Source organism: Lissotriton vulgaris, chromosome 3_1, assembly GCF_964263255.1.
Source record: "Lissotriton vulgaris chromosome 3_1, aLisVul1.2, whole genome shotgun sequence".
Lineage (NCBI taxonomy): Eukaryota > Metazoa > Chordata > Amphibia > Caudata > Salamandridae > Lissotriton > Lissotriton vulgaris.
Genome location: NC_141689.1, coordinates 1,112,198,607 through 1,112,213,672, shown reverse-complemented (window position 1 = coordinate 1,112,213,672; position 15,066 = coordinate 1,112,198,607). Strand labels below are relative to the sequence as shown.

The following is a 15,066-nucleotide window of genomic DNA, read 5'->3' as shown; positions in this document are numbered from 1 at the left end:
ACACCTAAGTTCCCCAAGACTCACTCTCTACAGCTTTCTACATCCTGCTCTGTCCGTTCCCTGACTAAGATCGGCTCTCCACCCTCGAGAGCTGTCCCTAGTACAAAATCCCAAAAACAGTTGACACGCCCAGAGGTACACCCCTCTGGCAGGTGAAGATCTTTGGATTTTTCCAGTATGGCACCTTTCCATCCAGCGTCCGTTGGTGTGTCCTTGGGTTCCAGGCACCTACCTCGCTAAATGTTGCACTCCCAAATTCTTTGGCAGCTTTTCTCCATTCGCGCCTACTATCCTACCTCCTAAACAATGGACCCTTCTACCTAACGAGCCTTGTGACCTTGCACCTGCAAACTGAAATACATGGGAACATCTCTGCAAACATTCAAAGTTACAATTCAACATTTTGCTGAGGACAGCTTCTTCCCCGAAGAGAGAAAATCTTTCCTTCTCGACTAAAGCTAAAAATAGAAGATACCGTTAGGCCTCTACTGGCTTCAGCTTAGCTCAGGCCCTCGCACTTTCAAACATGACATTACATTTTACTGCTTCAACACTTTAATTCTACTTTCAATGTGAGTACTAGCTTTCACTTTAAAGCCTACGTTAATTCACTCATTGATCAACATATGTTTGAAAAGCATTTCATTAGTGATACAACATTTCACAGATAATTTCATTCCTGTATTAGGCAACACTGCATTTTGATTAAACTCTACATTAGTCTCTGGTTAAGTTGACGTTAATTATTCACAAGTTTTACCTGTATCCCATAGTTGTGTTGATTGTAGACAGCATACCTAATTCTCAGAAGATTCATTACTGAGGAAGCAGATATTTTAACCTGACATTCGAAGTGGTAACTCCTAATAAAATTATTTAAATTGTTAGCTAGGTCAAGAGAAGGGCTCATTAAGGAGATGCAATGTCTTTATTTGAGACAGGTAGAAAGTGTTCAACGCTACATTTTATGTCACTGTGCACTTTAATTGAGATAGCTTAAATCCCGGCTTCGCATGGGTAACTGCTTCTGCCCGTTGGATATCCTGCTCTCCTCATTTGTTGGTAATTTATCTAACATTTGATTTTACTGAAATATATTCGGTCTTTTCAATGCAGGCTTTTAATGTTGATTCACAAGAGAAGCTTGATGACATATTGACCAATTCTCTGCGGGGTAAAATGCCTGAAGGTGAAGTCAGCAACTTTCTTGAAGATGCTGTGATCCAAAACCAAGACAGTGAGTTGTTCATTCTGCACATTTCTTCATGCTGCTTCAGATTCATGAAGTAGAAATTACTGTGATATTTCAAATGTTTCAATGTGTGCTGTCATCTTTGTCAAGTGGAGACAGAAGTTTGGTCAAGTCTCAAATCACATTTAGAGGTGGCATATAATTTATTTTTTCATGTTATGTACATACTTATTCATCGTAAGGATAATTCAATTTATTCTGGACAATATGGGGCATATTATCAAGAAACGGCGTTAAAATTATCGCCGTTTTGGCGGCAGAAAACTGCAGCTAAAGCGGGGATAATGGGCTTGATAATATGCCCTTGAGAATTCCCATACAAGCCCATGTTCTGGTGTGAACATGGGCTTCTTTGTGAATCCTCAAGGGCATATTATCAAGCCCATTATCGCCGCTTTAGCTGCAGTTTTCTGCCACTAAAATGGCGATAATTTTAACTCCGTGCTTGATAATATGCCCCTATATGTCATAAAATGGTACAAACTGAAATTTAAAATATAGAAACTAACTTAAAAACATTCCAGCAACATATAGCACGATACAGACATTTTGCAATAATAGTCTTTATATTTCAGTAGAACAATGCAGATTTTTCTAACGAGAATAGCAAAGGAAAGTCCTAATTCTATTAAAGACAAAGAGGCAAATGTCATGCTAATGTAACCTGCTACTTATTGTGTAGAAGTCACGAATCACAGAAAGCTACACTTCCCAGCAAAGCCTGGGTCATACATTATAGTTTGGGTGGAAGTAAAACCACCAATCAGTCATAATTATATATTTTTAATATAAGTCACTAGTAACTAACAGCCTCGTCTTGATGTGAAGACAATTACACCCCCTGAATAAAATGGAAGAACAATATTAAAGGAAACCCAGAACAATTTATTTCGAAACCTCACAGAACACATTTTTTCAAATCCTCAGGCGACTTAGCGGGAATAACCAGGCACCTGGATGCTTGAAATTCACATGCCTCATGTTGATATGAATCCTTGGGAAGAGCAAGGAGTTATGGCATTGAAAACTGCAAGAAAGAATCAAGAATATTTGTAATTTAGTAAATTTAATAAGGAGGGAAAAACATCTGACAAGATATAGACAGTGGTGGGATAATATTTTCTTTTGTATCCTAAATAAATTCAGGACTTTCCTTTGTTATTCTAGCCAGGAAAATGTGCATTTTATTACAAGACCAGTGGCTCACATTATGATTGTTTGAAGTACCTGTATTTGTACCAGTATGTTTTTTTAAAGAAATGAACAAATGAGGAAAGGATGTTCTGAAATTAGCAGACATTAGTTTATATATACTTCAAGGCCAAGCTACCCACAGCTTTGGAGAAAGAAAATAAAGATTTTCAGCAGTAGTGGAGGCGTTCTTCATGCATCTGGTAAGAGAAAAGTACACCGCTGAATGGAAATACTGTCTCACATAGAGCTTTTTCATTCTAAATATCTTCTAAGGGAAATCAAGCAGATTAGTGAGGTTAGTTTTGCAATGATAGGGAATCATTGTCGGGCTATGTTTAGAACAACTCCAGATCTTGTTTCACAACCCATGAGAAGAAATAGCAGGTTTTAGTGGGTGTGATATCTGGTATCCAGCTGCAATTTACAGAATAAATGCCTGATTAAGATTTTGACAGACAGGTCACTCCATCACAACGGTGATGGATATCCCATCCACGGAAATATAAACCCCATAATATCCTATGGGATTTATATTTCGGCAGATGGGATATCCGTCACTGTTGTGACGGGGTAACCTGTCTGCTGAAAACTATATCAGTCCCTAAGTGATCTCACCATAGTAATCTGTCCTCAAAAAGCTCAGGGTTAGCAGAATATCTCATTTCCAGCCATTAACAGTACTGTAGGATTTGTCCTGAGATACCAGTGAATCTACACTATTCAGAAGTAAAGTGTTATTTTCTTAAACTAGATAGCAATTCCTTTTCACTCACCAACCAACACCCAAGCAAGCCAAGCTGTCTTGTATGATTTGAATGTAGCCAGGGCCCAGGAATATTTAACGAGGCTTTCAGCTGATTTTAAAATGCCTGCCAGTGACCAATATTAACAGAAAGATTCAAAGCCAGCACTGTAGATTGGGGTACAGGATCAGATTGTGATTTTTGAAGTGGGGATCTTAGGGTAACGTAAGGGTGAAATAGAAGCAATGTGTTCTGTTTCTTCTCATAAAATGATGACCCAGAAGTTGAGTAAGAATATCTTTATTCCAGATCTAGTTTCACCAACCATCCCAGGGCAGCCTCAGGTCCCAACTGAACAAACCTGGACCTTCCCTGACCAAGTTCCAGAACTGACCATTCCACTTCTAAAGCACAATGCAGGAGGTTCTATGTACATTTTAAGGAAATATTGGAATTATTTCTGAGCCTTTCCAGAGTGGGGAAGTGAGAACCACCAAGGACTTCCATCTATGAATTTGAGCAAGGCATGTGGAGATCATGACAAAAGGAGGAAAAACATAGATGTTACTGGTTGATATGAAAACAAGTCTGTAGCTACACAAGAGGATAGTATACCTTTTTTGGTATGTGGGTATGTGTTTTCCTTGTGTTCAGAATCCAGGCCAGTAAGTGGCCTGCTTTGCCTCCTTCGGTCTGTTGTCCATGCAGATACTGTTTATGGTCAAACAGCCTCAGGTACTCTGTCACTTCTCTATGGTCAGCCTGTTGTAATATAAATAAGAGGCTGCAAGCCATAGAAACACGCTGGAGACTACAAGTTTTCTCTAGGCTCTTTAGGAACTATATAGATAACACTTGGAGTTGTACATGGATAAGTATAAGGAAGTAGAAAGGTGCACTAGGAACAGAGACACACACTGTGTTCTGCCCAGATCCTCACCAGCTCTCCAAATGTCCCGTACAGTCACATTTTGGCAATGGATCACCCCTGATGATGCCATTCTCATACAAGCATGGATGCAAAATGTTAATCTACGCATCCACGTACCGAATAACACAGACACCACTAGTTCAGGTAGGAGCCATCTTTATTGTGTAAGTTCCATATACTCTTCAAGAGAAAGATGTAAGTAGGTTAATCGGACACTTCCCTAAGAGCATGGGCTTCTTGGCAACTGACATTCCATACTTACTATTCCATTCATGCATCAATATGCAAGGTGAGTAGTGACACAGAACATTGGAGATAGATGTAGCATATACCCTTTGCCCCGGGTCCTCACCTTGACCATCCTCTGACTATTCATGACCTGTACTCCATGCTGTCTCACAGCATATTGACTTTAACAGACTAATCCTCAAGGCTCAGTTCCAATCTGTTCGGGCTCAACCTCTATTAACCATATCATACTTTTTCTTTGTCAGCCTCCTAGACAACTGCAAATACATAGGTAGGTGCTTTTACTCACGTGTGTTTCCAGTCTTACAACCATGTCTATTGGCATTCCACCAAAATCGGGCAGTCTTGAACAGCATTCTCTGTTTTAACCTTTCTCACTGAGATAATGGTATCTGTTCACTATTCCTATAGTTGCTGTGCCTCCTATCCAAGTGCGTCCTTTGGCATGGGTATGACAATAAGTGGGGAGAATGAACCTCTGTCTAAGGCTTCTTCATGTTCGTGGTCACTGTGTTATCCACCGAGGAGTCTTAGATGGCCTTAGATAGCTATGATTGCCTTGTTGCAACCGGTGTCAGTGTTCTCTGTGGTTGGCTATGGTATGTTCTTCTGTAAATATGTGCAGGTCCTCTGTTTTGTATCTTTTCTGCTTTCAGGCCATGGTCCATGGCCATGGCCAGTTTGTCTGACCATTCTCTTGTCTCATTTGAGTCAATGAAGAAGTGCGAGATTTTCCCATGCAGTACCTTCAACTTGTCAGGAAATAGGAGCAATGTATTTTAAGTTCAGCCATCGGAGGACTCTTTTTACTACTAGGACTGAATTTGCCGTACTGTTGAACCAATGTTCTTTTGCCTGAGAAAGAAACATCTTGGTGCCTTGGATTTTTAAGGGTATGTTTTGGAGTACTAGTTGCATCAGATTGTGGTTGTGTCTGCAATGTAACTGTTAGGCCACAACTGGTTGCGATTGTGTCCTGGTTAAAAGGGACACATTTCAAGTTGCTTCATCTGGAACGTAACACCTCTTCCTTTGCCATGCATTCCTGGTAGTAAATATGTTCCTGCATCTCCACATCTGCCTTTACAAGTCCTGTATTAGTGGAGACATTTTTTTGAAGGTTGCTTCAAAATCCACAACTCTGTTGAATATCTTCTGCTGGTCATATGGAGCCGGCTGAGGTTGACAGATACCATGTCAATCCTTGATGCCAGTGACGCACATGCCTACACTGTTGCTGATGAGATATCATCTAGTTTATCTGCAGTTCCATCATTTTGATTCTCTGCTTGTTTAGGTGGGTCTTATCATGCCATTGCATTGAGTGTCTCTTTTAAGGATGGCATTAAAGGCTTCAATGTTTTAGGCTGGCCTACATTGTGTCTGTAGCATCACATAACTGTTTAGGGCACAGTGGGTTCCACATATTTCAATGCATTGTTGCTCATGACTTTTCATGTGGATGATTTAGTAGTATTGAGCACTCATGCATCATGAGGTGCCCCCTTGCTGATGGTGTATCTTTTGAGTTTAACAACCCTAGTCAGTTTAGGTGCAGGGTCCTTGATTATTGTGCATCTAATTGTGCCCCATTTTGATCTCTGTGTGTGGTTCACCTGTAATATCTTTCTGTTGACACACTGACTTTAGATCTACAGTCCTCTGGTGGACAGAGTCTCCAAATTATGGGCTTTTGGGCAGAAGGTCTACTAAGGATTGCTGCTCATAAGCCGATTATCACTCGGATGACCACCACTACCCACACCCATCCGCAAACTATAGACCTCCCCATGAGTTTTTTCAAACATTTGTGTATAAAGATTCACTACTTGTGTAGCTGTGTTATTTTCAAAGTGAAGCAAAAAATATCAGTGAAAATAAAGTTCTATTGTTTCAACTACTTTGACTGTTAGAGTATAAGTAATGGAACATCAGAGGATATTAAGCCATAATATAGTAACCAAAATAACATATGAAAGAAATATTGGGCCATATTTATGACCCCCTTGCCCCACCATAGCATCTCTTTTTGCAAACCTTGATATCTTATTTATATGTATGTATGTAGAATTTCGCTATTTTTTAGCGATTCCTTAAAATTCCTTAATTGCGATTAGCAAATTGCTAATCGCAATTAAGGAATAATTTCCCATTCATTTCTATGGGCCAGGAATGATTGTGCAGTAATTCTCAAATTGCCGAATTAGCAATTTGCTAATCGCAATTTGAGAATTATTTCAAGGGTGCAGGGGTGTCTCATGGACACCCTGCTGCACCCCTGAAACTTACATGTGTGTGCATATGGCACACATACATGCCCTATGGGCATGTATGTGTGTCACATGCCACCTTCAAAATAGTCATATTTTGTTTTTTAAAAGGATTTCGCAAATTAACACGAACCTCAAATTGGTGTTAATTTGCGAGTCCTTAACCCGAATTCGCAATTTAAAAAAGTTTCATACATGCCATTTAAGGAATCGCAAAATTGCGATTCCTTAAATGCATAAGCAAAATAAGGAATCGCAATTTTTTGCGATTCCTTATTTTGCTAATTTCTGATACATCCCAAAAGATGCTAAATGTCCGTTTGCGATTCCTTAAGGCCGAAATTCTGCGAATTTCGGCCTTAAAGAATCGCAAATGGCTTGATACATCTAGGCCCAGGTGTATAAACGGTTGCTTTTTGGGTGACAAATAGATTCTATAACTGACTGATTAAATATATCTTAATGAGTACATGTGTTACTGAGTAATATTTAAATATATACCTATCTGTGTCTGTCTATCAGTTTCTATTTTAGTGGCTAAATGTGTTGATAAGTAGCTTTATCACTGATACATTATATCTATATAGGTTATTGTTTCTTTATTATTACCAAAAGTGTCTCAGTGTCTAAGTGTTAATATGCTACATTAGGAGATTTTACATATTCCATACATGCAAGAGTCAGTGACATACTATTCCTATATGTTGTAGGCAGCATATGTCAGATACTAGATATTATCAGTGATATCAAGAGTAATGTCACTAACCATGTGATGAGTGATGTAATATGTAACATCATCAGCAGTGCATTGCGGGCGCGCGAGTTATAGTTAGCTGAAGTAACTATAACGGGGGAATTTCATTGGTTTTGCGCATGTGAAGTCATGTGACTTGAAAAGAACACTTCCAATTGGTTCTTAGTAGTTTCTATTCTGGAATTTACACGCAGCACTCCACCCACTTCCCTCACTATCTTTTCTACTCTCAAGAAAGAACAACGTCCAACATTTTTCCGAAGACTTTGCTGAAATGGCTGCCACTCCGCATTCATCTTCCGAATCGGAAGAAAATGAGCGACTACCTTTAAGAAGAAAAAAGGAATCTTTCATTTGGCAATTTTTCACTTATCCTGAAGATGAAAAGAAAGTGAATGCGCCAAAAGTAACCTGCAAATCGGAGCTCTCAAGAGGAAATCCAACGAAAAAATATTCCTTTTCCATACATACCATGAAGCGGCATGTCAAACAAAGGCACCCTATAGAGTTTGCAAAGGCATCGACAAGAGCTCTGGCCACGCTATTACCATCAGAAGTGGCCAGCACATCTTCTGCAGGACGACCTGTATCTCCATCGAGTGCTGAGATGGACTTGAGACCATATCTTGCGAAGGTGCACATGAAATGCAACGACTGTGGAGAAATTCTTCTATACGGAGAGCAGAGCCTTATTCTAATTAAACTCAAAATTGAGAGTCATAAATGCTCCGAGAAAAGATAAATTTCTTCATTTCATTTTGATGGTATGACATACTTAAAAATGTCGTTGCAAGTTTAAAAAATCAAAAGCAACATAACACTTGTTTCCAAAAAAAAGAAAAAAGTTCTTTTCAGAACTAACTCTTAGTACCAAAACGAGCTCCAAGAGCATATTATAAAGGAAAGTTTATCGCCGCTTTCTTTTAGTGCGCGACCGGGTGCGCGCACCCACCTATATATTTCGTGAAAAGTTTGCAATTTGAGCCTATTGAATTTCTTCATAGACCCTTCAAAGAACTTATAGTACATGAAAGAGACTAAACCTAGGCTAATTTTGTATTATTATCAACATTTTCATTAAATAAAACCAAATGTCTTTTTAAGCTTTGTACGAGACTGGATGTACACACCTTTGTATTTTTTTAAAGAAATATAAAAGGTTTTATAGTTTAATAATTGTATACTTGAATCGAGCTTAAAAGATATACAAAATCCGGATTTGCTTGGATTGACTCCTTTTCACGTTTTGAAACTTCGCTGAATTACACCGCTACTTCAAAATAACGTACGTGACTAGATAGTATCATCGCGTACAGGACCTGAGACGCGCATGTGAAGTCATGTGACTTGAAAACAACACTTCCAATTGGTTCTTAGTAGTTTCTATTCTGGAATTTACACGAAGCACTCCACCCACTTCCCTCACTTTCTTTTCTACTCTCAAGAGAGAACAACGTCGAACATCTTCCGGAAGACTTTGCTGAAATGGCTGCCGTTCCGCATTCATCTTCCAAATCTGAAGAAAATGAGCGACCACCTTTAAGAAGAAAAAAGGAATCTTTCATTTGGCAATTTTTCACTTATCCTGAAGATCAAAAGAAAGTGAATGCGCCAAAAGTAACCTGCACGATATGCAAATCGGAGCTCTCAAGGGGAAATCCAAGTAAAAAATATTCCTTTTCCATACATACCATGCAGCGGCATGTCAAACAAAGGCACCCTGAGCATTATGCAAAAGCATCGACAAGAGCCCTGGCCACGCTATTACCATCAGAGGTGGCCAGCACATCTTCTGGTGGACGACCTGTATCTCCATCGAGTGCTGAGATGGACTTGAGACCATATCTTGCGAAGGTGCACATGAAATGCAACGAGTGTGGAGAAATTCTTTTGTACGGAGAGCAGAGCCTCATTCTTATTAAACTCAAAATTGAGAGTCATAAATGCCCCAAGAAAAGATACATTTCTTCATTTCATTTTGATGGTATGACATACTTAAAAATGTCGTTGCAAGTTTAAAAAATCAAAAGCAACATAACACTTGTTTCCCAAAAAAAAAAAAAAAAAAAAAAATCTTTTCAGAATTAACTCTTTGTACCAAAACGAGCTCCAAGAGCATAATATAAAGGGAATTTATCGCCGCCTTTTTTATGCGCGACCGGGTACGCGCACCCACCTATATATTTTGTGGGAGGTTTGCGATTTGAAGCTATTGAATTTCTCCATCGACCCATCAAAGAACTTATAGTACGTGAAAAAGACTAAACCTAGGCTTATTTTTTGTTATTATCAAAATTTTAATTAAATATAACCGAATGTCTTTTTAAACTTTCGTGCGTGACTGGATGTACGCACCTATGTATTTTTTTTAAGAAATATAAAAGGTTTTATAGTTTATTAATTGTATGCTTGAATCGAGCTTAGAAGATATACAAAATCCGGATTTGTTTGGATTTACTTCTTTTCACGTTTTAAAACTACGCTGAATTAGACCGCTACTTCTAAATGACGTACGTGACCAGATACTGTCACCGCGTACACATCCTAAGATGTGCATGTGAAGTCATGTGACTTGAAACCAACACTTCCAATTGGTTCTTAGTAGTTTCTATTCTCCAATTTACACGGAACACTCCACCCACTTTCCTGGAGAAAAAGTTTATCGGAAAACTTTTAAACCCTCCTTTTATCAAACATTCGACATCGTTAACATAACAGTGTAGTAAATAAAACTAGATCCACCCCGTCCCTTAATTACAAGGGACACATTACTGTGTGAAAACAACTTTTGTTTTCACGCGATAATGTGAAATACTGAGCCTGTTACAGGATTTTCTTTCACATATATGTTCCCATTCATCTTCAAGCACTAACACCGTGGAAAATACCACCGATAGCGGTGATATTTTTTAACGCAGAGAACGGGCGATTTTTATCGCTTAGAGCCCTTGCTATTATAAAGGTTTATCTCCTAAGTCTCTGATTCTCCAACTGTGCAACGCGGCTCCCCTGTGTGTCGTAATGAGGTGCTAGGGGCGCCGCGCACACTCTACTGTGACTAAGCATCCATAAATTCCACGGACATCTCTACCCTGCTATCTGCAATTGTAAACATCAAAAGGAGCTGCGCTGCGCCCCTTGGAGAGGCCTCACTCCCACTGCTACAGCGGCTTGGCAGTCGCGAAGATCCACAAGAACAGCGTCTCGGATCCATTGAACTTCTGTGACGGTCTCAACGAAAATAAGCACTGAAGAATATTCAAGTATGTAGTAGTCCTCCTGCTACAGCATACAGAATGCATTCTGTTAGGTATAAAAAAGGGAAACACCCACGCCACAATCATACAGAACACTTCCTGTAAAGAAGCCTGTGATTAACTTTAAAACATAAGGTTAACCTTTTTTCACTCTCTCATCATTGTTAAAGATAAGTATTTATAATACTATATTAAACAATGCCATGGTTCTTGCTTTTTTATTTGAAGAATCTTGCAATCATTCACAAATCCAATACTCATGCCTTCTTTTTCGTGAGAAAAATCTTGCAACATTATATATCTACATAGAATAACAGAAAAAACATAACACTGCAAAGGCCGAAAACTCTACTAAATGCAGATTTCTAACATATAGGGCAGATTTATGTTAACTACTTCATACCCAGATATCCACCAGTTAATGTGCACCACAGTATGCTAGTGCTCCGTAACCCATGGTGTGCCACATTTAAAATGAGGTGCACCATGGCACAAAGACAGCATACATGCGTAACATATCTGTGCAGAAAAAATAATACATTACTAGAGTTGTATGGCAAATGTAATGCAGCTACAGCAAGGCTTACCAGTGCACTTTGGGCATATTATCAAGCAATAGCAATAATTATCGCTATTGCTTGGTTAGAGACAAAAATTTACCGCAGCGCTGCGGCGATTTTTACCGCAAATAAACCTTGGTATTAACAAGGTTTAACGCAAATGCGGTAAAAATCGTTGCAAAGCATGAATATCGCTGAAAAGTCAGCATTATTCATGCAATAGCGAGCTAATGCTGTTAGCCATGTTATCCACCTCCCATTGGATAAGATGGCTAAGAACTGCTCAGGGCAGGTGTTAGCTTTTAGAGATATTCCCGCTTAGCGCAAATATCTCCAAAAGCTAGTAATAGGAGATAGCGATGTTAGTGACTGTTTTCAGTCGCTAACATCTTGGCACACCCACTTTGCATCTCATTAGTGATAAATACAACTGACATGCAAAGTGGGGCCCAAGATGGTCGCTATCTCCTACTAGCTGTCGCTAACTGGTGTTAGCGGCAGCTAGGTAATAGGGAGATAATTTTATCTCTGCTTTCTTGGCTTTTAAAGCCAAAAAATAGAGATAAACCCCCTTGACAATATACCCCTATATTCAAATTGCTGCGTCAAGACCTACGCCTGCTTCAAGCACATGCACAGTTTTGAAACAGCATGGGCCTGAAAGTCACTGAGTAAAATCTCATGGATTACAGTCAGCCACTTTCAAGACGCATTACTTCAGAGGAACACTTCTTTATGATACAGGGCTTTAGAATGTCACATATCTCCTAGATTCATTAATGTTGTATATATGATACATTATTTCCACTGTCATTATAAAAAATAAAGTGACGAAATTCTAGCGCAAAGAGACGCAACGTCAACATAAAGCTGTCACAATCTGTTTTAAAGTACCCTTTAAATTACAACCAACACTCTCTTTATAGAGACCCCTCAGGTTTTTTTAACAGCTGTTAAATCCTTCCATACTCATCACAAAGCCGCTCCATCACGAGCATTGCCTCAGCTGTCCTCAGGACGGACGACATTTGTAATGGACTTGCCGCTGTGCTTGCACAACACTAACATTGCGCTTCCATGACACGTTCTATTGACTAAGCAGAACCATGACGGAACCACTCTATCATGAACACACCTCAACCATGGCTCGGAAAGGAGTAGCTCTATCATGAACATACAAGTGCCACTCAGCCCCCCAGCCCCCTAATCCTGAGGCAGAATTACCACTGCAACACAGGATTTAAAGTCCTGCAAAGAACACCATGTAACATTTAATATCATTTTCCAGAATATTTTCATATATCAGTATTGCTAAACTCACTCACTGAAATGTCGCTCATTTTATTAAATCACTTTTAAAGCATGCCTTATAACAATGCACCCAATCCTATGTGGAAGTGTTTATATAAAACATGACATTGCTTTAACGAGGATAGACAAAGAAATAACACAATGATGTAAAAGTTTCTTTATTTTATATACTTACCTAAAAAAAAATAAAAAAATAAAGTAAATTTCTTTTTAAAACGTAGTACCTGTGGAAGAAAATTAAAAATAAGATTATAAAGTACATTTTATTAAAGAAAAAACAATAGGAGACAATAAGAGAGATGCAGAGAAAACTCTCGGATATTATTAGTTGAACTTACCTTATAAATATAATATCTGTGGAGGACAGTAAAAAAAAATCTGTTATAATACATATTTCTGAATGCAATGTAACAAAATAAGTCAAACAACATATTAAATGGTTTATTTTTGCTGTCCTCAGAATACATTGATTTTCACTAAGAAGAGTGATTTCAATATTAATCATCATATAACAGCTGGGAAAAAAAAACACAATCAAAATGATTGTGTTTAAAAAACCCATACAAAATCTGCATACATATTATAAATACCTGAAAAAAACATGTCTTAAATGTTTTCCTCAAATTCGCAATTTCTTGAGTAAGCACACTACATCTTCCACAGTTCCAAACTAATTAAAGTATACCACTTATTTTTCAAGATATCTCAACAAAGCCCCGTGCAAGTATCTCCTATAAAAAATCTATTTGAAGGACACAGTTTCTTCTCTCATACCTTTCCGCGTGGCCAAATTGTATAAGCTAACTCATTATCTTTTAAATACCTCTCCCAAAAACTTGCGTCCATATAAGTTTTAAAATAATTATCTAAAGTACTCATTTTCTTCTCTCATATTTTTCCACGTGGCCAAATACTATGAGTTAAGTAGTTTTTTTCTGAAATTATTTAATCTTAGTCTTATCTATTGTTTTCTGAACCTTTACAATTAAAATTTGTAACATGTTTTATACCATCAAACATTAAGTAAATTTGTACCTGATGTTATCACTATGCCAAACACAAATTTCATTTATAGATTTGTACACCCTCAGTCACATGATATTTGTAAACTAGTAAGTTTCAGATCTTTACAGTATACATCTTCCTACAGCAAGTCATTCTACTGAAATTTGGGTTCCAAAAATAACAGATAAGAGTTAGTTAAGGCAAAAGGCAAACGTTTTTTAAAAGTCAATTGGCTATCATTGCAAAGCGTCCAGCCACTAGCACACTTCAAATAAGCTGTATAATGTCCTGATGATGTAGAAGGCCCTTCATGAAAAATAATGGCTACAGTTACAAATGTTCTTCTAGAAATGGAAACTTGAGAAGCCACAACATTTTTAATTAAAGTTGACAATTTACTCCCATCAGCTCTGCATCGTTGAAACATTAAAATTACATATTGTCCGTATCTATGGATAAATAAAGTTGATAACATTTCAGACTTGCATTGAGAACAGACCATGTTCTGATGCGCATCTTTAACTAGTTTATTAAAAGGCACTTCTTTGCAGTCTGGTAATGTCAAATATAAAAATCTTTCATTGTGTATCTCAGTACTACTTAAAAATGAGCAATTATCACACTTATGTTCCCATTTATAAGAAAGGCCAAAAAGACTATCAATATCTACACCTTCATCTTCCAAAACTGTAAACATATACATGATAAATTCCTGACAATCTTGCTGAATATTCTGAGAAAATTGATTTACTCCTGCACATATGTCTAAAACATTCCTTAGTTCTGAAACACTTGCTACTTCACTATCACCACTACTACATATTTCAAATATAGAATTTAAAGAATAGCAAAATGTTTGCTCCTGATTTTCTATAATCTGTTCCTTAACATTTTTCAGAAAGAAAACAACATTAACTACTACATTTGCATAGCAGTTGCCACCAGACCTATTTTCAAACTTGAATCCAACAATCTCTTCAATACTAACAGTTTTGCTACGGCTACCAACAACAGCTACATCTTTTTTTCGTCGTTTCTCGACTACTTCAGCACATTTGTCCTCATTTTTCCTTTTCTGACCAACTATACGCCTTTCAATTAAAGGATATTGAGGTAAACTTGGAGCATATTCTCTTCTTAACCTATTATACTCCTTCACACAATTTAAATCTGCACTAATCTTTGTCTCATCATAATCAATTAGATAAAGTCCACATAAAGTTCTAACTCGTGATAAAGCAACATACGCCATACCCTCTTTGAATACAGTGCTTCCAATATTTACCAAAGCACAATCTACACTTAAACCTTGAGATTTATGTATAGTCACTGCATATGCCAAACAAATTGGAAATTGCTTACGACGGACATATAAGTCTTTCACAAGCAAAAAACGAGTTGAACATCGACTAATTTGTTGAACTTCCTCAATTCCATCAAATTTTATTCTCAAAAATTCAATCTCATCTCTATTTGTATAATTGACAAAACCCACAACATTACCCATTGCTCCATTTACCAATCCTCTTTCTACATGTAA

The 15,066-nt window shown here is 37.9% G+C and overlaps 1 protein-coding gene across 1 annotated transcript in view; it reads left to right on the top strand.

Annotated features, from left to right (window-relative positions):
- Window positions 1-15,066, top strand: part of BANK1 (B cell scaffold protein with ankyrin repeats 1) — a 2,350,097-nt gene that overhangs the window by 911,548 nt on the left and 1,423,483 nt on the right. The window contains exon 6 of the mRNA XM_086961584.1: window positions 1,117-1,237. Within this exon, the coding sequence (XP_086817710.1) occupies window positions 1,117-1,237 (121 nt within the window). The remainder of the gene's footprint in view (window positions 1-1,116; window positions 1,238-15,066) is intronic.